At 44.9% G+C, this 24,769-nt stretch overlaps 1 protein-coding gene across 2 annotated transcripts in view; it reads left to right on the forward strand.

The window, feature by feature from the left end:
- The window catches only part of LOC123769187 (uncharacterized), a 179,604-nt gene that overhangs the window by 119,713 nt on the left and 35,122 nt on the right, over window positions 1–24,769 (forward strand). For both annotated transcript variants that reach the window (XM_069317003.1, XM_069317001.1), the window contains one exon: window positions 7,924–8,070. In XM_069317003.1, coding sequence (XP_069173104.1) covers window positions 7,924–8,070 — 147 coding nt within the window. The remainder of the gene's footprint in view (window positions 1–7,923; window positions 8,071–24,769) is intronic.

Here is a 24,769-nt window from a genome sequence, read left to right on the forward strand (position 1 = left end):
ATTACTCCACTGATTAACAAGAGTGCATCTTAATCCACTGTCATCAGACAGGATATGATTAATATAACGAGTTATGCTAGCTCCATGACCTCGCTTTACCGAGTCATCTGAGCCTTTAAGACCCCTGACGTTAATTACTCCACTAATTAAAATGAGCCACTAATTGTTATACCCCAGAAAGGTAATTAGTCTCGAGCAAATTACGTTAACACAAATACTGACAGACTCTGACAGTTGCTCTCCCACTATGTGAATTCATGATGAGAATGCTAATTACATAATTAGCTAGAGTGGTCAATTAGTTGTCACATGGACAATTAATTACACCAGAAACGTATCTCAACAAGCTCAGTACTGTTCCCCTTAACAGCTCTCTCACTCATCAAGAAATGTGCACCCCTTATAAAGTTAAATCCCATTAATTAACTCACTGAATCCTTAAGTCCTCAAAACAACTTAAAGAATACAAAGTAACCCCAGGTTATATAGGTCACACTTACAGTGGCATGCATAACAACATACGGTTGCAGCTTCTGCAACACGGTAATTACTGGACCCACACAATAATGACACACGGTTAGGCAACAACAAAAGTATACCTACATTACTGCCCCTCTAACCTTGCAACAGTTGCAAGGGACTACTGTGAGCAATCACTACTTCAGCAAGACAATTTAAGTTAATATAAAACACCGTCGCTACGCGGACAGCTGGCACTAATTCTCATAATTAGGCTATAACTAATCAATTGCTTGCTCTCATTAAGTACTGTGAATTCCCCTGAATAATCAAAGGGACCTCAATAAATCCTCAACACAGCTCCTAGGGGCAGTAATATTACGTATACCTGGTTACAACATTGCCCAAACGTACAACATAATGATGCCGTCAGCATACCTCACATGCTAATGACATCATTAGGCAATCAGTCAGCAATCTCATCTGCTGACTCACGACACAACACCGTACATCTATATACATGCAAATGAAAACACATGGAAATGGCATTCACTTAATCAATGAAAATTATATCACTAGATAAATTATACATAATTATACAGACCTCAGGGTATCCACTGACAACCCTGCAACACTGGCCTGCCTACCTCTGCAATGATGTAATTAACATACGGCAACATGGCATTAATCTAGACTCTGAACGATTATATAGAATCGACAGAACTGGATCACTTTCATGGTGAATCTCTACACTGACCGATTACATACTCGAGTCAGTCTATACACAACATATATCTATATAAATCTACTTGTGTGGTACCGTGTACAACATCCATCTCCAGGTGCATCACAACCAGTCACCTGGACGTCTGTACAGACAGCAGTCTCTCAGCTGCTTCCCTCGCCTGGCAGGCTCTATGGGACAACACAGCTGTTACCGGAATTAACAACAGACCTGAGACACTGTTACAATTATACTCACGATTTCCACTCTCATTACATTCCTTTCCCCGGTCACTATACCTCACTGGCTGAAGAACACCTAGCTCGCTCCACGTGCGTCAACTAGGTGTGGCCCTAGGGTGTCCAGGGCAGGTGGCCAAGCGTGGCCCAAGGGGGTGGCCATGGAGTAGTGCAGGGCGTCACAGCGCCCCACCCGGGCTGAGGTGGCACGTTGGGTGGCGCTGGGTGGCGCTGGGTGGCGCGCAGGGTTGCCAGGGGGGTAGCGCGGGGTAGCCATCACATGGCCCCACTGTCTGACCACTGAGCGGCGCGCACAATGGGCTTGCCTCAGGCTGGCTGGCTGGCGCTCACAGGCATACACAACGTGGATGGGAGATCACCCACACCCCCATCATTCCAGAGCATGCCTTGCTCGCACACCAAGTGTGATAATGGCCGCCGTCACCACATGGCGGACACAGCAAGGTGGAATTCAAAGTCCAACAGGGGCCTGTAATATCACCACAATTATACTAGGAGGCCCTGCCCTAATTCCACCAATTGTCCGTTAACATAGACAGGATACTCGAACCCGATGTGAGGAACCATCTGATACACCATAAGGCCTGCCAGCTGCCTCATGGGTGAACACTGTCTCTTAGATTTTTTTTACTGTTCCTTCCGTACTCCTTGGCCCCATTTCACGTAAATTGGTCCTCGACACAACCCATGATAGCCGGAGTGCCATGCACGATGAGTAATAAGGATGACACAGCGATTAACGGTGGTGGAGGTGGCAGCGGCTACCCCCACCCAGAGTCACCTTCTCATCAGCTCGCCGCCCAGCTCAGACTGAAGATTTTGGCGGCATAGGGGAACTCAAATGCCCATGTCCCGCCCTACCCTGTCTTGACCAATCAGCACAAAGCCGGCACAACCCCTCATGCTTCTTCCAATTACAGCCGTTCGCGCCTAAAACTCGCCACGAGGCTGAGGTGCCTAGACAAATCACGACGCCCTCACCATGAGACGCCCCGTGACATCACAAGGAAGTGGAAGCCTATGACAGTGGCGCCATACCTCACATGGTGGGGGAGGCAACGTTCACCCCTCTGTCCCCCACCTCTACAACCGTTGGCGAGTCAAGTACCCACCTACACCTCACTTCTCAAATCTCATTTTCCCAGAAAACAGACTAAATTCTGTAACTTTCTCTACAGAGCAGTCACAGACCTCTGGGTAGTCTTAAACGATGGTCCTTAGCATAAGCTTTCATCCAACACCACACAAGTGCATGTAGTTTGAAAACTTCTTGTCTAGAGTCCCTAGAGCGACTCTAGCCTAATCTAGAAAACTAGAAAAACTAGCTGAGGGAATTTTCATTCCCTCACAGATAGGAGAGGGAAGATCTAATCAAAGACCACTGGATGTGTTTGTAATTACCAGTGGGGAGGTGAGGAAGCATATTCTAGAGTTGGAAGTGACAAAGGCTCTCGGCCTGGATGGAATCTGACTTTGGATACTGAAGGAAGGAGCTGAAGCTCTGTGTCAGCCACTAGCCATGGTGAATAACAAGTCACTGGAGACAGGTGAACTGCCAAAAACTTGGAAGACGGCTAATGTAGTCCCGATATTCAAGAAGGGTGATAGACAGGAGGCACTGAACAACAGGCCAGTGTCACTAACTTGCATACCATGCAAAGTGATGGAGAAGATTGTGCAAAAAAATCTAGTGGAACATCTGCAGCAGAAGAACTTTGCATCAATACATCAGCATGGGTTCAGAGATGGCAGATCATGCCTCACAGGATTAATTGAATTCTATGACCAGGCAACAAAAATCAGGCAAGAAAAAGAGGGCTGGGTATACTGCATATTTTTGGAGTGCCAAAAAGCCTTTGACACAGTGCCACATAAGAGACTGGTGCATAAATTGGAGATGCAGGCAGGAGTGAAAGGGAAGGTACTCCACTGGATAGGGGAGTACCAAGCAACAGAAGACAACGAATCACAGAGTGGGGTGAGGTCTCAGAATGGCGAGACGTCACCAGTGGAGTCCCTCAGGGATCAGTTCTTGGACCTATTCTGTTCCTGATATATGTAAATTATCTCCAGGAGGGAATAGACTCATTCCTCTCAATGTTTGTGGACGATGCAAAAATTATGAGGAGGATTAAAACGGAGGAAGATAGTATGAGGCTACAAGATGACCTAAACAAACTGAATGAATGGTTCAACAAATGGCTACTAAAGTTCAACCCAAATAAATGTAATGTAATGAAACTAGGGGGAGGAAAAAGGAGGCCAGACACTGGATACAGAATGGGAGGTGAAATCCTTCACGAAACGAACAGAAAGAAAAACCTAGGGGATGATATCACAACAAACCTGTCTCCCACATCAAAAGAATAACATCAGCGGTATACGCGAGGCTGGCTAACATCAGAACTGCCTTCAGAAACTTGTGTAAGGAATCTTTCAGAACCTTCCATTCCACGTATGTTAGGCCAATCCTGGAGTATGCAACCCCAGCATAGAGCCCGTGCCTTGTGAAGCAAATGACGAAACTGGCTAGTCCCAGAACTAAGAAGCATGAATTACGAGTAAAGGCTGAGGGAACTGCACATCACGTCACTGGAAGACAGAAGAGGTCGGGGAGACATGATCACCACATACAAGATTCTCAGGGGAATTGGCAGGATAGACAAGGATGGATTATTTAACACGGGTGGTACACACACAAGGGAACAAAGGTGGAAGCTGAGTACCCAAATGAGCCACAGAGACATTAGAAAGGACTTTTTCAGTGTCTGAGTAGTTAGTAAATGGAATGCACTAGGAAGTGATGTGGTGGAGGCGGACGCCATACAGTTCCAATTATAAATATGATGGAGCCCAGTAAGCTCAGGAATCTGTACACCTGATGATTTATGGTTGAGAGGCGGGACCATAGAGCTAGAGCTCAAACCCTGCAGACACAACTAGGTGAGTACAACTAGGTGAGTACACACACATGCACACACACACACATTCCTGCCTTCCCCCCCCCCCCTGTATCCCCACCCCCTTCACCCCATACCCTCCCTAGCGCTCCTCCCCCCCCCTCACCCAGTATCCTCCATGTCCCCCCTATCTTCTTACCCCACACTCTACCTGTCCCCCCTTCCCTTGAACCCCCACCCTCCACCCCAAAATCCTCTGAGACCCTGCAAACCACCTCACAGATCTTCACACCCAGGGAACAGCTTTCCCCACCAGCAGAATGCTCACCAAGAAAGGGACAAGGAAATGAACAGAAGAAAGTGAGCTTCTAGGCAATGTATACTAACATAGATGGGATTACAAATAAAACAAGTGAACTTGGAGAATGGGCACTGAAAGAAAACCCAGACATAATAGCACTCACAGAAACAAAGCTAACGAAAACCATAACAAATGCAGTTTCCACAGGACTACTATGTAGTGTGGAAAGAGAGAGAAGGGAGAGGAGGAGGTGGTGTAGCTTTGCTGATACGAAAAGGTTGGAGTTTTGAAGAGATGGTTAATCAGAGCTGTGAAGGTTTCAGTGACTACATATCAGGCACCATAACAACTGGAGGACAGAAAATTATAGTAGTGGTCATATATAACCCCCCACCAAACGACAGAAGACCCAGACAGGAATATGATAGAAACAAGGCCACCATCAATTTAATAGAGTGAGCAGCTCCTGTGGCTAGCAGGAACGGATCCAGACTACTAATCATGGGAGATTTAAACCACGGGAAGATAGATTGAGAAAACAGAAACCCACATGGAGGACCAGACACATGGAGAGCTAAGCTGCTGGACGTGGCAACAAGAAACTTTCTAAGTCAACACGTCAAGGGACCGACAATAATGAGAGGAGGAGATGAACCAGCCTTGCTTGATCTGATATTTACCCTAAATGAGTCGGATATAAGGGATGTTAAGGTGGAAGCCCCCCTGGGAATGAGTGATCATAGTGTATTGAGCTCTGAGTACCTGGTTAAGATAGGAATTATCTCCCCCAAAAAAGAACTGGGAAACAAAGGGCTGACGTACCGAAAGGGAAACTATGAGGAGATGAATAAATTCCAAAGGGATATACCATGGGACACAGAACTCAGAACTAAGTCCGTACAAGACATGTTGGACTATGTCACAAAAAAATTTCAGGAGGCGGTAAACAGGTTTATCCTGGCCCGACAGGAAAAAACCGAGAAGCAAAAGAAGAATCCGTGGTTTAATAGGGCATGTATGAAAGCAAAGGAGCTGAACAAAAGGGCGTGGAGGAACTTCCGTAATAACAGAACACCAGAAAGTAGAGAGAGATACCAGAGAACCAGGAACGAGTATGTCAGTATGAGAAGAGCAGCTGAGAAAAGATATGAAAATAATATAGCTAATAAAGCCAAGACCGAACCAAAGCTACTACACAGTCACATCAGGAGGAAAACAACAGTGAAGGAACAGGTGATGGAACTTAGAACGGGTGAGGACAGGTACGCAAAGAATGACAAAGAGGTGTGTGAAGAACTCAACAAAAGGTTCCAGGAGGTCTTTACAATAGAACCAGGAGAGGTCACGGTGCTAGGAGAGGTGGCAGCAAATTAGGAGAGCTTGGAAGGATTCAAAATTACAAAAGATGAGGTCAAGAGGCACCTATTGGAGCTGGACGTGAGAAGGCTGTTGGGCCGGACGGAATCTCCCCATGGGCATTGAAAGAGTGTGCAGAAGCACTTTCTTTGCCACTCTCCATAGTGTATAGTACGTCACTGGCAACGGGAGACCTACCAGAAATATGGAAGACGGCTAATGTAGTCCCAATATACAAAAAGAGCAACAGACAAGAGGCACTGAACTACAGGCCTTAACTTGTATACCATGCAAGGTGATGGAGAAGATCGTGAGAAAAAACCTAGTAACACATCTGGAGAGAAGGGACATCGTGACAACCCATCAACATGGGTTCAGGGAGGGTAAATCTTGCCTTACAGGCTTAATAGAATTCTACGATCAGGTGACAAAGATTAAGCAAGATATTGAAGGATGGGCGGACTGCATTTTTTTGGACTGTCAGAAAGCCTTTGACACAGTACCCCATAAAAGGCTGATGCAAAAGCTGGAGAAACAGGCAGGAGCAACTGGTAGGGCGCTCCAGTGGATAAGGGAGTACCTAAGCAATAGGAAGCAGAGAGTTACAGTGAGGGGGTGAGACCTCAGATTGGCGAGAAGTCACCAGTGGAGTCCCACAGGGCTCTGTACTCGGACCTATCCTGTTTCTGATATACGTAAATGATCTCCCAGATGGTATAGACTCATTCCTCTTAACGTTTGCTGACGACGCCAAAATTATGAGAAGGATTAAGAAAGAGGAGGACAGCTTGAGGCTTCAAGAAGACCTGGACAAGCTGCAGGAATGGTCAAACAAATGGTTGTTAGAGTTTAACCCAAGCAAATGTAATGTAATGAAGATAGGTGTAGGAAGCAGGAAACCAGATAAAAGGTATCATTTGGGAGATGAAATCCTGCAAGAGTCAGAGAGAGAGAAAGACCTGGGGGTTGATATCACGCCAGACCTGTCCCCTGAAGCTCATATCAAGAGGATAACATCAACGGCATATGCCAGGTTGGCTAACATAAGAACGGCCTTTAGAAACTTGTGTAAGGAATCTTTCAGAACATTATATACCACATATGTCAGACCAATCCTGGAGCATGCGGCACCAGCATGGAGTCCATATCTAGTCAAGCATAAGAGCAAACTGGAAAAGGTTCAAAGGTTTGCCACCAGACTAGTACCCGAGCTGAGGGGTATGAGCTACGAGTAGAGACTACGGGAATTAAACCTCACGTCACTGGGAGACATAAGAGTTAGAGGGGTCATGATCACCACATACAAGATTCTCAGAGGAATTGATAGGGTAGATAAAGACAGACTTTTTAACACAAGGGGCACACGCACTAGGGGACACAGGTGGAAATTGAGTGCCCAAATGAGCCATAGAAACGTTAGAAAGAATTGTTTCAGTGTCAGAGTAGTAGACAAATGGAATGAATTAGCTAATAGGCCTTAAAACCTATCCTAAAGTAACCTAACTTGGCACATGCATTGAAAGGTTTATCGCATTCAAAACCCTATTGACCGGGTACTTCAAGGAGAAAACCACTTGATACTGAATTGCTGCTAATTGTTGATTCCTTGTTCATCACAAGGAGTCAACAGTGTATGGCAACAACCGTTCTTAAAACGAGCAGAAGAATATGCAAACAATCCACTGTTCGCTCCTTGCTCCCGGCTGCTTCAAAACATATTAGGTGTTTGTTTAGGCTGTACGCTTCTTACATTGTTCTCAGAATATGCTCTTTCTTGATTGTATGTTTGTAAGTTTGGTCAACCTCTGTAAAGCTGTTGCTGTAAAAAACTATCAAACGTTTTATTTTAATGGTATATTTTATTGTTATGGAAACAAGCAGGTAAGAGCGTATGATTGTTATTAACTATTGCTGTTGTTGCAGGTGATGCCAACGACCAAGAAGCAGATGACATCAACAACATCTTCCCTTCCACTTCAGCCTGCAGCTCATTTAATACCTCAATCAATCAATCATCTGGACCACACCACTTCTTGGAAGTTGATCTTGATGAAGGAAAAGGTTGGCAGCGTAAGTTATGCACGGTATTATAGACTGTGGGTTGGTGGTGTTGTCGTCGTTGATCCTTCTCTATGGACAACCCAACCCACAACTCGGTAGAGTGCTTATACTTCACTAGGAGATCACCCTTGGCGCTTCTGGCTCTTGGAGAGGGGCTCAACGTCACACATTTAGGGGATGCGGCTCCCACACCTAGCCTCGTTGTCACGTGCACACACCCACTCGAGCCGCTGTGACTCCCCACTCACTCCTTATGTAATATGATCTCCTCGATCCCTTTTTGGCTTATTAGTACTACCTTCTACCCTGTCCACAGCAGTGGTTCTTGGTTCTTTCTCTCTCTCTCTCTCTCCTTCTTTACTACTTCCTGGGAAGCCTCACTAGGACAAGGGCAAACACCAGCAAATTGGGATACATTTACTGGACGAAGCACATACACAATACATACACACATATAATAATAATGAATCCTATACTCTATAATATTACAATCAGGTTGCTCTCCAACACAACCAGAACTCTACCATCAGCTTATCAAGTGGTATCCTATCTCCTGGTTCACCACCTGATACTATCAACCTCCCCAAGTTGGTCCAGTCTACATACACTGTTGCACCATCAGCAAGAGAATATATATATGTATCTATAAATGTGTACAAAGAAAATCAGCATTTGCATGCAATAACATATATCAGTATAAATGTTCATTGATACACAACAATGATCAATCGATCACTCTATCAGTCCTAGAATGCATACATCTGTAGGTAATCCAGCCTACGACTGTAACTCTAAACTTCAGTGTAAAACACTCCTTGACATAAGAATGCCAACAGTCACTCACCTCTCACTGCGTCTTGCACACTAATGACAACCAAACACTATCAACTCCCTACAAGTAATCCACCAGAACTCCCTTCCACCTCTGGAAGTTCACTACCCTGATATCTTCAGGTTCTTCCGGGCTTCACTACCAGGATCCTCTGCAGCTCCTCCAGGCTGCTATCATGAAGTTTCCTTGAGCAACTACGGTGCTTCACCCTTCTGCTAGGTTCCTCCACAGCTCTCTTGGCTGCTACACCATGAAGTTTCCTCGAGCAACTATGGTGCTTCTCCACCTCTACAGAAGCATGTGACACTCCTCTTCACTGCTTCTCCTCCCAGCTCGAGGTCCTCTGCTTCACTACCTTGGAGTCTCATCAATTACCTCATCTAGGCTGGCTTCGAAGTTCTCAGCAACTTCTTCCCCAAAGAACAAACCACAGATTAACTGGTCGAGGGCGCTTCTCCCTCTGACGGCGTCTGGTCACGGCGCTTCCACGGCCCACAATAATGCCTCTGGGCGATTTAATAAACACTTCGTCGACCAGGACTTGAGACCACAACGTTCCCAGCTCGGTTCCACAGCTGGCACGTCTACACACTTCTCTTCTCTTCGAGATATATCACTAGGGGTTCCCTTCTGACGGGAGCTCAACGGAGCGCGGCTTTCTCCCTGCGATGTCTGGCACTCAAGTGAGGTCAAAGCCCCTCAGGAAGCGAGCCTCACGCCTCCAGCAAAATGTCCACATCTCCTAGCCAGTCATTTATCTATTTCCTTACTTACTGCCCATAATCTTAAACTGCTCATTGAATCCACCATACTATTTTTCATATGGGTTATCACCTCAATATTTGCTAGACCTTCTAATCAGGTCAGGCTTGCTGAATAACTCTCAAGGAGGGAGACTCGTTTCTCCTGCAGGCTGAGATCATAACACTCCCCTCCCCTTATTTTGAGAGTTATTCCAGTGGCAAGCTCGGGATAATACATCCGCCACCACACTGTCACGTTCTTCAACCGACTGGTTCGACCGGTTGATCTGCTTACGTACTCCCTTAAGAGTCTACAATTAGTTCGTTGCTCCTTGCAACATCTGGCTCACAACTCTCCAGAAACACGATCTTCTCATAAACAATTTGACTTCTCTGGCACCTCTTGGCTAGGCTGTCCTCCTTGGACGCCTGCAATCCATTGGTCCACTCTACTTATTGTCTCCACCTTCCGTTTCCTCGTCTTCTTCTCTTCACGTCCAGAGTCAGACATCTACTGTCTGTACCTCCTCTGTCGTCTTCACACTTCCATCTACTGCCGTTATACTTTCGTCTCCTGTCATCATACTTCACTTCCTCGTCTTCACCGACGCTCCTCCCTTTTGTCTCCTCATTTATCTGAGACCTCATCCTGTTCGACTTACATCGAGTCCTCGGCTTTCTTCTATTGCTCCATGCTTGTATCATCTTCCTCTTCCCACATTTTTCACCTCTATACAACTCCCTTTCTTCTCCTTCAACTCTTCTTCGTTCCCTAAAAGTTTCTTCGGGCACTATACTACATCCAACAGCACTCGACCGTACATGTCGCTTTGCCTCTCCCAAAGTGCTCGTAAGCATCTCTCCACACATACTGTCTCTTCTCCTTTCATTTTCCCGGCTATTACTCTTCCTCATTATCTCTCCTCCACGTTGTCTGTGAAACATGTCAACTCCTGACATCTCAAACAACTTAACTCCACTATCCCTATGCCTCTGTGCTCGTGGACAACTTGACGCTCTACTTCCGTCCTCAGTCTGTCCACATCTTTCCTCATTCCTACTCAGCACAGTTGCATTCACCTTCCGACTCTTAATTTCAGCAGTCTGGGCTCTACTCAGGTCCACTCTCTTCACAGTATTCTTCGGCTGGGTCATCTTCACTTTTGACCTCACCGAGACTTCATTTTCCTGGGCTGGACCTTCATCAAACAACCATGCTATATCTACATCGATATCTTCCACCGGTTGAATCGACACTGTATCATCTTCTCCAGCGTCTTCCTTGTCGGCCACCTCTGCCTTCGTCACTACCGAGACAGGGTACTCAATGGCTTGGCGGTCTCCTGACTCATCTCCTCGGATGTCAGTCAGGTTTACACTCTCAGGTGTCCCACCCGTGCCGTGGCCTTCTGGGCACTCCTCTGGCACAGTCTCCGCTATGACTCTTGGCAACACCTTTGTCCCGCACAAGTCATTCCCCAGGATCACTTGGACTCCTGGAATAGGTATGTCGGGGCACACTCCCAACATCACCTCTGCCGACACATATTCCGACCTTAGCTGGACAGTACATACGGGCATGTCACTCTCAGACAATAACCCATATTCCTTCATCTTACTCCTGCCAGCTAACCGCCGATCATTCCCAATCAGGCTTCTCGTAATCAAGCTCTGATTAGCTTCGGTATCTCTTAAGATTCCAACTTCTACTTCAGGTTGGCCTCCTATACTGATCCAACCTTTGCTCATGAACGGCCTATACCTCTCGTTCACTAAGTTCACCTTCTGTGGTTTGTCTTGGAACACATTAGTATATTTACTTCGTGGGTCACACATGGCCAGGGTCACAACTCTCTTGCCCTGCCTACAGTCTCGCATCACGTGACCCAATCCGTTACATTGGTAACATCTCATCTGGGAGAAATCTCTCCTATATGTACCAGAGTAGCTCTGACTCTGCCCACTCGTATTGGAGTTCCTTGGGCCAGATGTACTACTCATACTCTGTGGAGCTTCATTGGACTCTTGTCTCCTCTGCACATTTTTATTTTCCTGCTTACCTCCAGCAGGCGGACTCGGCAACTTTCCTTCCTGGGGCTTAAAACTAGCTGGTCTGCTTGTCTGCCCCCCAAAACCTCTTCCTCCCCAGACTCCACTGGGTCTGCTATTGCTGCGTCTCGCTTCGCTTCTCACTCTGTTCTCCCTTAAGCTCTTGTACGCTTCAGTAATCATATCCGCCCTATCTGCGGCATCTTTCACCTCCTTTATCCCTGCTTCTTGGATCTTGAACTTTGTTTCGGGATGCATCATCTCCAAGAACTTCTCCATGACCATCAGTTGCTTCAGGTCGGCGTAAGATCCAACTCCAGCAGCCTCAATCCACTTCTGGAATCGTCTTTCCAGATCCCTTGCTGTCTCAGCAAACGTACACGCTCCAACCTCCATCATCTCTCTGAAGCGCTTCCTATAAGCTTCTGGGGTTAACTGAAATGAGCGCAATATGCTGCTCTTTACTGTGGCATAATCCTGGCACTCTTCCAGTGACAATTGGGTGTATGCCTCCCTGGCTGCACCGGTCAATCTTAACTGGACCAGCTGGGCCCATTCCTCCAGTGGCCACTCTTTGATGCTGGCAACTTTTTCAAAATGCTCGAAAAAGCTCTCTGCCTCTTCGGGAACAAACAAGGGAATGTCCTTCTCCCTAACCCTAACATCTGGTGGGTGTGATACCTGGGTGGTGCTCTCTGGCAACCCATGTTCAATCCTTTGCTCAGCCAAGGTTCTATTCGCTTCTATCTGCATTTGTTTTGTTCTCTCTTTTTCTTTTTCGACCTGGGCTTTTTCTTTTTCGACCTGGGCTTTTTCTTTTTCGACCTGGGCTTTTTCTTTTTCGACCTCTAGTCTTGCTTTCTCTTTTTCTTTCTCCTGTTCCAACTCCAGTTCTCTTACTCTGGTTTTCTCTTTTTCTACTTCCCTTTTCATCTGGAGTTCTAACTTCATCTTTTCCAGCTGGAACTGTCTCTCCTTGTCCTCTCGTTGTTGCTGCATCTGGAGCTCTAACTGGAATCTCTCCAAGCTCCTATTTCGGCTACTCCTGCTACTGCGGCTACTCCTGCTGCTCCTACTTGATCACTGGGATCTCACTTCATCCTGCCCATCATCCTCCTTTCCACTTTCAGCTCCTTTCTGGGCTCCTTGTTCTGCTGCTTCATTTTTGGCTCTTAACTGCCTCAGGATCTCATCCTTCATCCCAGCTACTTTAGATGCTTTCAACCTGATGCCACATTTTTCTGCTATTTGTTTCAATTGATCCCTCGTGCAACCTTCCAAGTCCTCAGGCTTGCCTGACTCCACAAACGCTTGCACCTTATCCATCTTGTCCTGTGAGTCTTCCCAAGAGAGAGAATATACACCTGCGGTCACACAGTTTATCTATTTCAGCAAGGGTGTACAAATCCACTCTTGGACAGGGTGTGGGTGTGTCAGTTCACTCTCCCAGACACAGGCCCCCAATTTATTATAGACTGTGGGTTGATGGTGTTGTCGTCGTTGATCCTTCTCTATGGACAACCCAACCCACAACTCGGTAGAGTGCTTATACTAGGAGATCACCCTTGGCACTTCTGGCTCTTGGAGAGGGGCTCAACGTCACACGTTTAGGGGATGCGGCTCCAACGCTTAGCCTCGTTGTCACGTGCACACACCCACTCGAGCCGCTGTGACTCCCCACTCTCTCCTTATGTAATATGATCTCCTCGATCCCCTTTTGGCTTATTAGTACTACCTTCTACCCTATCCACAGCAGTGGTTCTTGGTTCTTTCTCTCTCTCTCTCTCCTTCTTTACTACTTCCTGGGAAGCCTCACTAGGACAAGGGCAAACACCAGCAAATTGGGATACATTTACTGGACGAAGCACATACACAATACATACACACATATAATAATAATGAATCCTATACTCTATAATATTACAATCAGGTTGCTCTCCAACACAACCAGAACTCTACCATCAGCTTATCAAGTGGTATCCTATCTCCTGGTTCACCACCTGATACTATCAACCTCCCCAAGTTGGTCCAGTCTACATACACTGTTGCACCATCAGCAAGAGAATATATATATGTATCTATAAATGTGTACAAAGAAAATCAGCATTTGCATGCAATAACATATATCAGTATAAATGTTCATTGATACACAACAATGATCAATCGATCACTCTATCAGTCCTAGAACGCATACATCTGTAGGTAATCCAGCCTACGACTGTAACTCTAAACTTCAGTGTAAAACACTCCTTGACATAAGAATGCAAACAACCACTCACCTCTCACTGCGTCTTGCACACTAATGACAACCAAACACTATCAACTCCCTACAAGTAATCCACCAGAACTCCCTTCCACCTCTGGAAGTTCACTACCCTGATATCTTCAGGTTCTTCCGGGCTTCACTACCAGGATCCTCTGCAGCTCCTCCAGGCTGCTATCATGAAGTTTCCTTGAGCAACTATGGTGCTTCACCCTTCTGCTAGGTTCCTCCACAGCTCTCTTGGCTGCTACACCATGAAGTTTCCTCGAGCAACTATGGTGCTTCTCCACCTCTACAGAAGCATGTGACACTCCTCTTCACTGCTTCTCCTCCCAGCTCGAGGTCCTCTGCTTCACTACCTTGGAGTCTCATCAATTACCTCATCTAGGCTGGCTTCGAAGTTCTCAGCAACTTCTTCCCCAAAGAACAAACCACAGATTAACTGGTCGAGGGCGCTTCTCCCTCTGACGGCGTCTGGTCACGGCGCTTCCACGGCCCACAATAATGCCTCTGGGCGATTTAATAAACACTTCGTCGACCAGGACTTGAGACCACAACGTTCCCAGCTCGGTTCCACAGCTGGCACGTCTACACACTTCTCTTCTCTTCGAGATATATCACTAGGGGTTCCCTTCTGACGGGAGCTCAACGGAGCGCGGCTTTCTCCCTGCGATGTCTGGCACTCAAGTGAGGTCAAAGCCCCTCAGGAAGCGAGCCTCACGCCTCCAGCAAAATGTCCACATCTCCTAGCCAGTCATTTATCTATTTCCTTACTTACTGCCCATAATCTTAAACTGCTCATTGAATCCACCATACTATTTTTCATATGGGTTATCACCTCAATATTTGCTAGACCTTCTAATCAGGTCAGGCTTGCTGAATAACTCTCAAGGAGGGAGACTCGTTTCTCCTGCAGGCTGAGATCATAACAACGGTGAACTCTAATATTGATATTGGCCCTTGTGCAAAAACTCTCATATGACCTAAGCATTGTTTGTACCCATATTTGTACCCATTTTGTGATTGTGCCTATCACAATCACAATCACAAAATTGTGATTGTGATAGGCATATGGGTGCACCTCTTCAAACATTACAGAGCATATACATACTATGGATAGAATTGTACAATATCTGGCCAGTTGTAACCAAAAAACTTCACGTTTTGTGCTATTCAAATACTAAACAAAAGTGGAACAGAGTATCTGCAAGCCTAGTGTTACCTGTCTTATACCTACTTAAGTAATAATAACAAACATATAATTTAACCAAATTTTGTAAATAAATGTACTCTATAAGATGCTGGAAAGTCAGCTTTTGTGGAAATATTCGTTATTAGGTCCTCTACAAAATTATTATTATTATTACAAAATAGTTAATATTTTTGTGGAGCAACAGTCAATATTTTGTACATGTATGCGTAGTGACTATAGCCATAAACCTATACATTGTGGATGATTGGCTTGTTTACCGACGAGTCTGTCTTGTATCCTCTGACCTCCAGTCATCCTCAAAATACCGATCATGAAGTTATAAAGCGTTTATAAATTATTAATAGATTTAGTCATGATTTTGACATAAATTGTCATCATTAACGAGATTTGTTTCATAAACCATTGTGAAAACTTGAGAGAAAACCTACTCCAATGACTAACATCTGATTACTCTGGAAACTTATCCCTGGATGTCCGACACTTATCTGCAATCCCTGTTAGTGGAATCTAAGCTCTTTAAGAATTGTAATGAGAATAAGCATCGGGTAGTTTAATTAACTCTACAGGATAAGCAGTCACCTTAGCTCTGAAACACGCAGTATCAACAAAATAAATTCCCCAAAATATTACAAACTGGTCAGTAATTCGTGACCTGAAACTGTTAGATGCGGGACGCTGTTGGCCGGAAAGCAGACGTTGGAAAAGTCCCGAGATGGTCTCCAGTTGATGTGTGTAGTTCCAGCGTTTATCACATCATGTTTGCGTTTAATCTTTTATGGGGCGGGATCACCAAATAATAATTATCGTCAGGCTGCGGCAGGAGTAATTAGCTCTATAGGGATATTAAGATCATGTGATCCTCACACCTCATCTACGATTCATGCAAAGATCTAAAATAATTGTTAAGTACCTTAATGCCTTTTCCTTTTGTTATTACAATGTCATGCTGCATTTTACTTTCACTAAAGTATATTAATCTTAAGTCTAATAAGATGGTATATCAATACTAATTCTAAAAACTGTCCTTTTCATATCACATAATTATATCGACCAATGATAGCAAAGATTACAAGTTATTCTCGTTTGTTGTTCGCTATCTTAGAATGAATATAGACTTGCTCCTAATTTTTTTCCTTATTATTAAACGACATATAAATACAATTAAAAGGCAAGGCACCGAAGTACCATAACAGTGTCGAACACCACAGAATACATCACCAACAACAGAGCACCATACAAATAATAAACAATACACCAAACCAATACATAAATATTCAAACATGAGTGTAATACACGGCCACGCTCCAGGGTACAACCCCATGCACCCATAAAGGGAACAAAACAACAAGGAAACTTTAAATACACAAATAAAAAACAATATATAGACGACGCTAATACCCGTACCCAGGGCACAGCGCAGAGACGCTATGTGACCTTGGAATGTCTATGGGACACACTACTTCAAACAGGATGGATATACTGTCCACAACAAGTCACACGAAGTTTATGGGGTCCACTACCACCCAAAAGGAGCGGTATGAGATCCACTCCCACCTGTAGGATTGGTATGGGGTCCACTACTGCCTACATGGTGGCTATGGGGTCCACTACCGCCCACAGGATTGATATAGGGTTTACACCTGGTCACATAATGTGTATGGGGGACAACTACCACCCCTAGGATGGGTATGGGTTCCACTATCGTCCACAGGATTGATATGGGGTTTATACCTAGTCACACAATATGTATGGGGTCCACTACTACCCCAAAGGATGGGTATGGGGTTCACTTCTACCCACAGGATGGGTATGGGGTCCACTACCACAATATAAAGAACTGGAACATATAAGTATGGACTGGACACGCAGATGTACTTAATGCTTGAGAGTCCATTAACAATGCAGGAATATTGTAACACAAACAAGACTATAGTAGGTAATATTAATATGCAAATATTTAAGTGAGAAAATTAATGAATAATGGATAATTAACAAAGTTATCAGTTTATGAAACAGATTGACAAATTTTAAGTGCAATGTTTATAAAATTGGGTTATATTGAGAGTCTAGGCAGTAACATAAATTGGTAAATCGTAAAATTTTAAGTTAAAAATCCAATGTGTGTGAGTGAGTGTGTGACACCTTGGGCAAGGGAGAGTGGGGCCTCCATCCCTCCAACATTTGTCCACAATACCAGCAGAATCCACAACACTTCCCCAGCCTCCAGCTGGTGCTTGTAGATGCCTCATCTAACCTCTCTTATGTCGCATTAACCTACAGTTCCTGTGATATTTATACACCTCACCACAGTGGCGGCTCACCAACTTAAACTGTTTTGGATTTTATCCCGAAATAGCTATATACTGACTAGACGTATTCGTATGTATGTATGTATGTATGTATGTATGTATGTATGTATGTATGTATGTATGTATGTATGTATGTATGTATGTATGTATGTATGTATGTGTGTGTGTGTGTGTGTGTATGTATGTATGTATGTATGTATGTATGTATGTATGTATGTATGTATGTATGTATGTATGTATGTATGTATGTATGTATGTATGTATGTATGTATGTATGTATGCATGTATGTATGTATGTATGAATGTATGTATGCATGTATGTATGGATGAATGGATGGATGGATGGATGTGTAGATGGATATATGGATGGATATATGGTTGTATGTATGTATTCACCTAGTTGTGCTTGCGGGGGTTGAGCTCTGCTCTTTCGGCCGAGAATGTTGAATCAATGTTGCTTGATTCAACATTGAATCAATCAACTGTAACTAACTACTAAGTTTTTTGTTCCACACACACACACACACACACACACACACACACACACACACACACACACACACACACACACACACACACACACACACACACACACACACACACACACACACACACACACCAAGGGGCCTCGTAGCCTGGTGGTTAGCGCGCAGGATTCGTAATTCTGTGGCGCGGGTTCGATTCCCGCACGAGGCAGAAACAAATGGGCAAAGTTTCTTTCACCCTGAATGCCCCTGTTACCTAGCAGTAAATAGGTACCTGGGAGTTAGTCAGCTGTCACGTGCTGCTTCCTGGTGTGTGTGTGTGTGTGTGTGTGTGTGTGTGTGTGTGTGTGTGTGTGTGTGTGTGTGTGTGTGTGTGTGTGTGTGTGTGTGTGTGTGTGTGTGTGTGTGTGTGTGTGTGTGTGTATGTGTGTGTGTGTGTGGTGTGAAAAAAAAAGTAGTTAGTAAACAGTTGATTGGCATTGAGAGACGGGCCGAAAGAGCAAAGCTCAACTCCCGCAAACACAACTAGGTGAATACACACACACACACACACACACACACACACATCGCCTCCACCACACACACACACATACACACATCGCCTCCACCACACACATGGAAGTGATGTGGTGGAGGCTGACTCCATACACAGTTTCAAATGTAGATATAATAGAGCCCAGTAGGCTCAGGAATCTGTACACCAGTTGATTGACAGTTAAGAGGTGGGACCAAAGAGCCAAAGTTCAACCCCCGCAAGCACAATTAGGTGAGTACGCACGGACACGCATGGGTCTGGTAGCTGAAAATGGGGTCTGGTAGCTGACTGGATAGCACGCAGGACTCGTAATCCTGTGGCCCTGGATCGATTCCCGGACCAGGCAGAAACAAATGGGCAAAGTTTCTTTCACCCCGATGCCCTGTTACCTAGCAGTAAATAGATACCTGGGAGTTAGACAGCTGGTAAGGAGCTGCTTCCTGGTTGTGTGTGTGTACTCACCTAGTTGTACTCACCTAGTTGTGCTTGCGGGGGTTGAGCTCTGGCTCTTTGGTCCCGCCTCTCAACCGTCAATCAACAGGTGTACAGGTTCCTGAGCCTATTGGGCTCTATCATATCTACACTTGAAACTGTGTATGGAGTCAGCCTCCACCACATTGCTTCCTAATGCATTCCATTTGTCAACCACTCTGACACTAAAAAAGTTCTTTCTAATATCTCTGTGGCTCATTTGGGCACTCAGTTTCCACCTGTGTCCCCTAGTGCGTGTGCCCCTTGTGTTAAATAGCCTATCTTTATCAACCCTGTCGATTCCCTTGAGAATCTTGAATGTGGTGATCATGTCCCCCCTAACTCTTCTGTCTTCCAACGAAGTGAGGTTCAATTCCCGTAGTCTCTCCTCGTAGCTCATACCTCTCAGCTCGGGTACTAGTCTGGTGGCAAACCTTTGAACCTTTTCCAGTTTAGTCTTATGCTTGACTAGATATGGACTCCATGCTGGAGCCGCATACTCCAGGATTGGTCTGACATATGTGGTATATAATGTTCTGAAAGATTCCTTACACAAGTTTCTAAAGGCCGTTCTTATGTTAGCCAACCTGGCATATGCTGCTGATGTTATCCTCTTGATATGAGCTTCAGGGGACAGGTCTGGCGTGATATCAACCCCCAGGTCTCTCTCTCTCTCTGACTCTTGAAGTATTTCATCTCCCAAGTGATACCTTGTATCTGGTCTCCTGCTTCCTACTTCTATCTTCATTACATTACATTTGCTTGGGTTAAACTCTAACATCCATTTGTTCGACCATTCCTGCAGCTTGTCCAGGTCTTCTTGAAGCCTCAAGCTGTCCTCCTCTTTCTTAATCCTTCTCATAATTTTGGCGTCGTCAGCAAACATTGAGAGGAATGAGTCTATACCCTCTGGGAGATCTTTACGTATATCAGAAACAGGATAGGTCCAAGCACAGAGCCCTGTGGGACTCCACTGGTGACTTCCCGCCATTCTGAGGTCTCACCCCTCACTATAACTCTCTGCTTCCTATTGCTTAGGCACTCCCTTATCCACTGGAGCGCCCTACCAGTTACTCCTGCCTGTTTCTCCAGCTTATGCATCAACCTTTTGTGGGGTACTGTGTCAAAGGCTTTCCGACAGTCCAAAAAAATGCAGTCCGCCCATCCTTCTCTTTCTTGCTTAATCTTTGTCACCTGATCATAGAATTCTATCAAGCCTGTAAGGCAAGATTTACCCTCCCTGAACCCATGTTGATGGGTTGTCACGAAGTCTCTTCTCTCCAGATGTGTTACTAGGTTTTTTCTCACAATCTTCTCCATCACCTTGCATGGTATACAAGTTAAGGACACTGGCCTGTAGTTCAGTGCCTCTTGTCTGTCACCCTTTTTAAATATTGGTACTACATTAGCAGTCTTCCATACTTCTGGTAGGTCTCCCGTTTCCAGTGACCTACTATACACTATGGAGAGTGGCAAGCTAAGTGCTCCTGCACACTCTTTCAATACCCATGGTGAGATTCCATCCGGCCCAACAGCTTTTCTCACATCCAGCTCCAATAGGTGCTTCTTGACCTCATCTCTTGTAATTTCGAACCTTTCCATGGTCACCTGGTTTGCTGCCACCTCTCCTAGCACCGTGACTTCTCCCTGTTCTATTGTAAAGACCTCCTGGAACCTTTTGTTGAGTTCTTCACACACCTCTTTGTCATTCTCTGTGTACCTGTCCTCGCCCACCTTAAGTTTTATCACCTGTTCCTTCACTGTTGTCTTCCTCCTGATGTGACTGTGTAGTAGCTTTGGTTCGGTCTTGGCTTTATTAGCTATATCATACATACCATTTTCATGTGTGTGTGTGTGTGTGTGTGTGTGGGCGGGGGTGAAATTAGTAGTTTGTACCAGTTTATTGATTGAGAGTTGAGCGGGAGGCCGAAAGAGCAGAGCTCAACCCCTCGCGAGCACAACTAGGTGAATACACACACACACACACATACATACAAGGGGATCTAGCACTGGAAGGGACCCATACAATGAGTGCCACCTTCGCTGAAATACTGAAGAGCCCAGATGCTATATCCACAGTCAAGGAAGTTGTAATGAAAACAGTAACCTCACAGGGGGCAGCTAAATACACGAGTCAGCTAAAGGAAAGGAAAAGAGCTGTAGTAGTGGTAGGTGTTAAGGAACAAGAAGGGACCACAAGGGAAGAATGGAGGACTAAGGACAAAGCTGCAGTGTCAGGGATACTAAAGACGATAGGAAGGAACGGGGCTGAACATGACATAGAACAGCTTTTTTCCGGATTGGACAGTACAACAAAGACAAAAAAGCGATTGATCAAGTGATTGATATTTCAGGAACGAGGCTCTCAAAGAGGACATCCTAGTAAAGAAGAGCAAACTATTACAGAGGAATTACAGAGAGGTATAAATTAAGAGTGACTTGACCAGGGACAAGATAATATGGGCAGCAATTGCAAGGAAAACGCGCAGGGAGAGGGAAGGGAGCCAGGAAACCTTAGCCTCCAACCCAGCAATCCCAGAGGGAAGTGGGGAACCCCCAGTCCAGCAATTCAGGAACTCCAGAAGGGAATGCAACACCCCATAGCCCACCCCCCCCCCTTCCCCCACCCCAGCTGAAATACCTCCTTACACCTACACATTGCCCACCATATCACCCAAATTCTCCCTCTCCCCTTACCCCGAGTATTCCCTACCTTTCCATCCCCTGGTCTTATTTATGTCCCAAACATTCCCAGACAAGACCTAGGCCCTCCATTCCTCACCCCGCCTCCCACCCCAAACCCCTGTTAACTACACCACAGGAGGGCGTGCCCTCACCCCAAGCAATCCCTGCCCCACAACCCCAAGCACCTCTTAACCCCACCCCAACCCCAAGCACTTCTTACCCCCCCCCCCACAACCCCAAGGACTCCTTAACCCCCCCCAACCCTCAGGACTTCTTCCTGTCCCAAGCAGGCCTGGGCAAGACCTAAGCTCCCTCCATCCGCCACCTCACCTCCATTTAAATCCCTGGCAACTTCCCTATAGGAGGAGGAGCCTACCCAAGTAGAAATGCCAATGGATCAACTTCCTACACTTGTAGGAAGGGAGGGTGAAAATGGATATAGGAAAGTGAGCTTCAAGGTAATGTACTCAAACATTGGAGTGCCAATAAAGCATGTGAACTGTCGGAAAGAGTGCAAGAAGAAAACCCAGATGTAATTGGACTCACAGAAACGAAATTGTCAGGAGTTATAACAGACACTGTGATCCTAAGGACTACTATATAGTAAGGAAAGAAAGGGAAGGGAGATGAGGTGGAGGAGTGGCCATGCAGATAAGGAAGGACTGGAGCTTTGATGAGATGGAAATTCTGGGCAGTGGCGGATTCAGAGATTACATAACAGGAACTATGACAATGGGGTGGACCTAAGATAATAGTGGCAGTCATTTACAACTCTCCACTAAATGACAGAAGACCCAAACAGGAGTCTGATAGGAACAACAAGGCAACCAATATTATAATAAAGAGAGCAGCTTCAGTTGCATGTAGGAATGGCTCCAAACTCCTAATCATAGGCGATTTCACCCATGGAAAGATAGGCTGGGAGAATGGGAACCCACATGGAGGTGCAGATACACGGAGAGCTAAATGCTTGGAAGTGGCAACAAGGAACTTTCTGAGCCAGCAGGTCAGGGAACCCACAAGAATCAGAGGCAACAACGATAGAGCAAGACTCGAACTGATATTCACCTTGAATGAGTCAGAATTATGAGAAGTCAAATTTGAAGTCCCCATAGGAACGAGTGACCACAGTGTATTGACATTTGAGCATCTGGTGGAGGTAAGGATAACCAATCCAAGGATGGGATCGGAATAGAAAAAGACTGAATTACCGAAGAGGAAAATATGATGAGATAAGGAACTTCTTAAGGGGAATACCATGGGAAACAGAACTCAGAGATAAGAATGTACAGGATATGATGGATTATGTCACCCAGAAATGCCAAGAAGCTACAGATAGAATTATTCCGGTCCAAAAGGAGAAAAGCGAAAAGCAACAAAAGAATCCATGGTTCAACCAGGAATGTACGGTAACGAAGCAATTGAGTAAAAGAACATGGAGAAACTACATGAATAACAGAACGCCAGGAAGCAAGGGGAGATACCAAAGGGCAAAAAATGAATACCTCAGAGTGAGGAGAGAACCAGAGAGACAGTATGAAAATATCATTGCGAGTAATGCTAAGACCCAACCAAAACTGCTACGCAGCCACATCAGCAGGAAAATAGCAGTGAAGGAACAAGTGATGAAACTGAGAAAAGGCGATAATGACAAGGAGGTGTGTGAAGAACTCAACAAGAAATTCCAGGAGGTGTTCACAAAAGAACAAGGAGAAGCCCCCTCCACTAAATTAGGAGGAGGCAAACCAAGCAACCTTGGAGGATTTTAACCACACCAGTGATGAGGTCATAAGGAATCAGTTGGAGCTGAATGTGACAAAGGCTGTTGGGCCTGACAGAATCTCACCGTGGATACTAGGAAGTCATGTAACGTATACCTGTGACGTCATCGTTTGTGGTTGTAGATAATAAAGCTCGCGGAGGGCAAGTTGGTTTCTCTTCCATCCTACTCTTAACAGCCAGGCTTGTGGCTTTACTGATTAAATAATTACAGTATAGTTACATCCCGCAATAACACCATGTAATATATAATACATATATACAGTTTAAGCATTGTCTATTCACTATAACAATAACCAAACTGCATATGACTAAAGCTAGAACAAACAAAAAGTAAGAGAGTACATTCCACTGACCTGTATACAACAGACACAACTGATCTACTGGTGACCAAAACACTAACAGTCAAGCGAGCATCCATCCGATACAATAACAGCTCTGCCCCGATAAGATAGCTACAACACTTTTACTACAAAATGCAATGTTCTTTGTAAGAGGACAGATTGCGTCAACACCTTTATTGTATGTAGCAAAGTAACTTCGTTCCCCTACCTCCCTTTGAGTTAGTTTTATTCTGAAGATTGACATCAGGTTATTCTTGTACTTGTATTGACTACTAATATTTCCATGATTTATTTTATCGTTGTATTTTCTTATGAAAGAATTCAAGTTTGATAGAATTAAAATTGATGGCCATAGCCTAGTGATGTCTTAAGATTTACTGTTTGTGCTCTTACAAGTTATGTGATGTTATGTGAATAACATAAATATTGAATTATTAAAAACAGCCTCAATAACTTTAGTTTTTGTGTTGATGCTCAATTAGTTTTTGACACACATGTGAGTTCATACAGTAAACTTTTGAGTTTATACGGTTTGTGAGAGGCCAGATTCAAATTTTGACGAGGTTACTGTAGCAACTGAGAGAAATTTATTTATTTTCATTAATTTTAATTTTATATACGGTTTTTCTGTGTAACCTCCTCCCTATTGTTTATTTATTGCTTATGACAAACACTCAGTGAATCATAATAGCAGATAGTCACTGCGTGACATACGTGTCTGGGAGATACTAAGTTAGAGAAATTGCAGCATACGTCAAAAGTATCATTCACTCTGGAGGAAGTGTCTGTGTGTCTACAGGACAACAACCGATAAAATTTCAGAACACTATATACTAGTGGTGGCGTTACTTCCATGTGAGGAAAATATAGAGCCTCAGAAAGTTTACCACAGTACGGGGTATCCTAGCCTCCTCAGTTATTTGATAACCGCCCAGGGTGCAGTGTGAGTTGTGAGTTTCATACAGTGGGCAATGGGTGAGTGTGATCTGTATCTCATCTG

Source organism: Procambarus clarkii, chromosome 86, assembly GCF_040958095.1.
Source record: "Procambarus clarkii isolate CNS0578487 chromosome 86, FALCON_Pclarkii_2.0, whole genome shotgun sequence".
In the NCBI taxonomy this organism is placed as follows: Eukaryota; Metazoa; Arthropoda; class Malacostraca; order Decapoda; family Cambaridae; genus Procambarus; species Procambarus clarkii.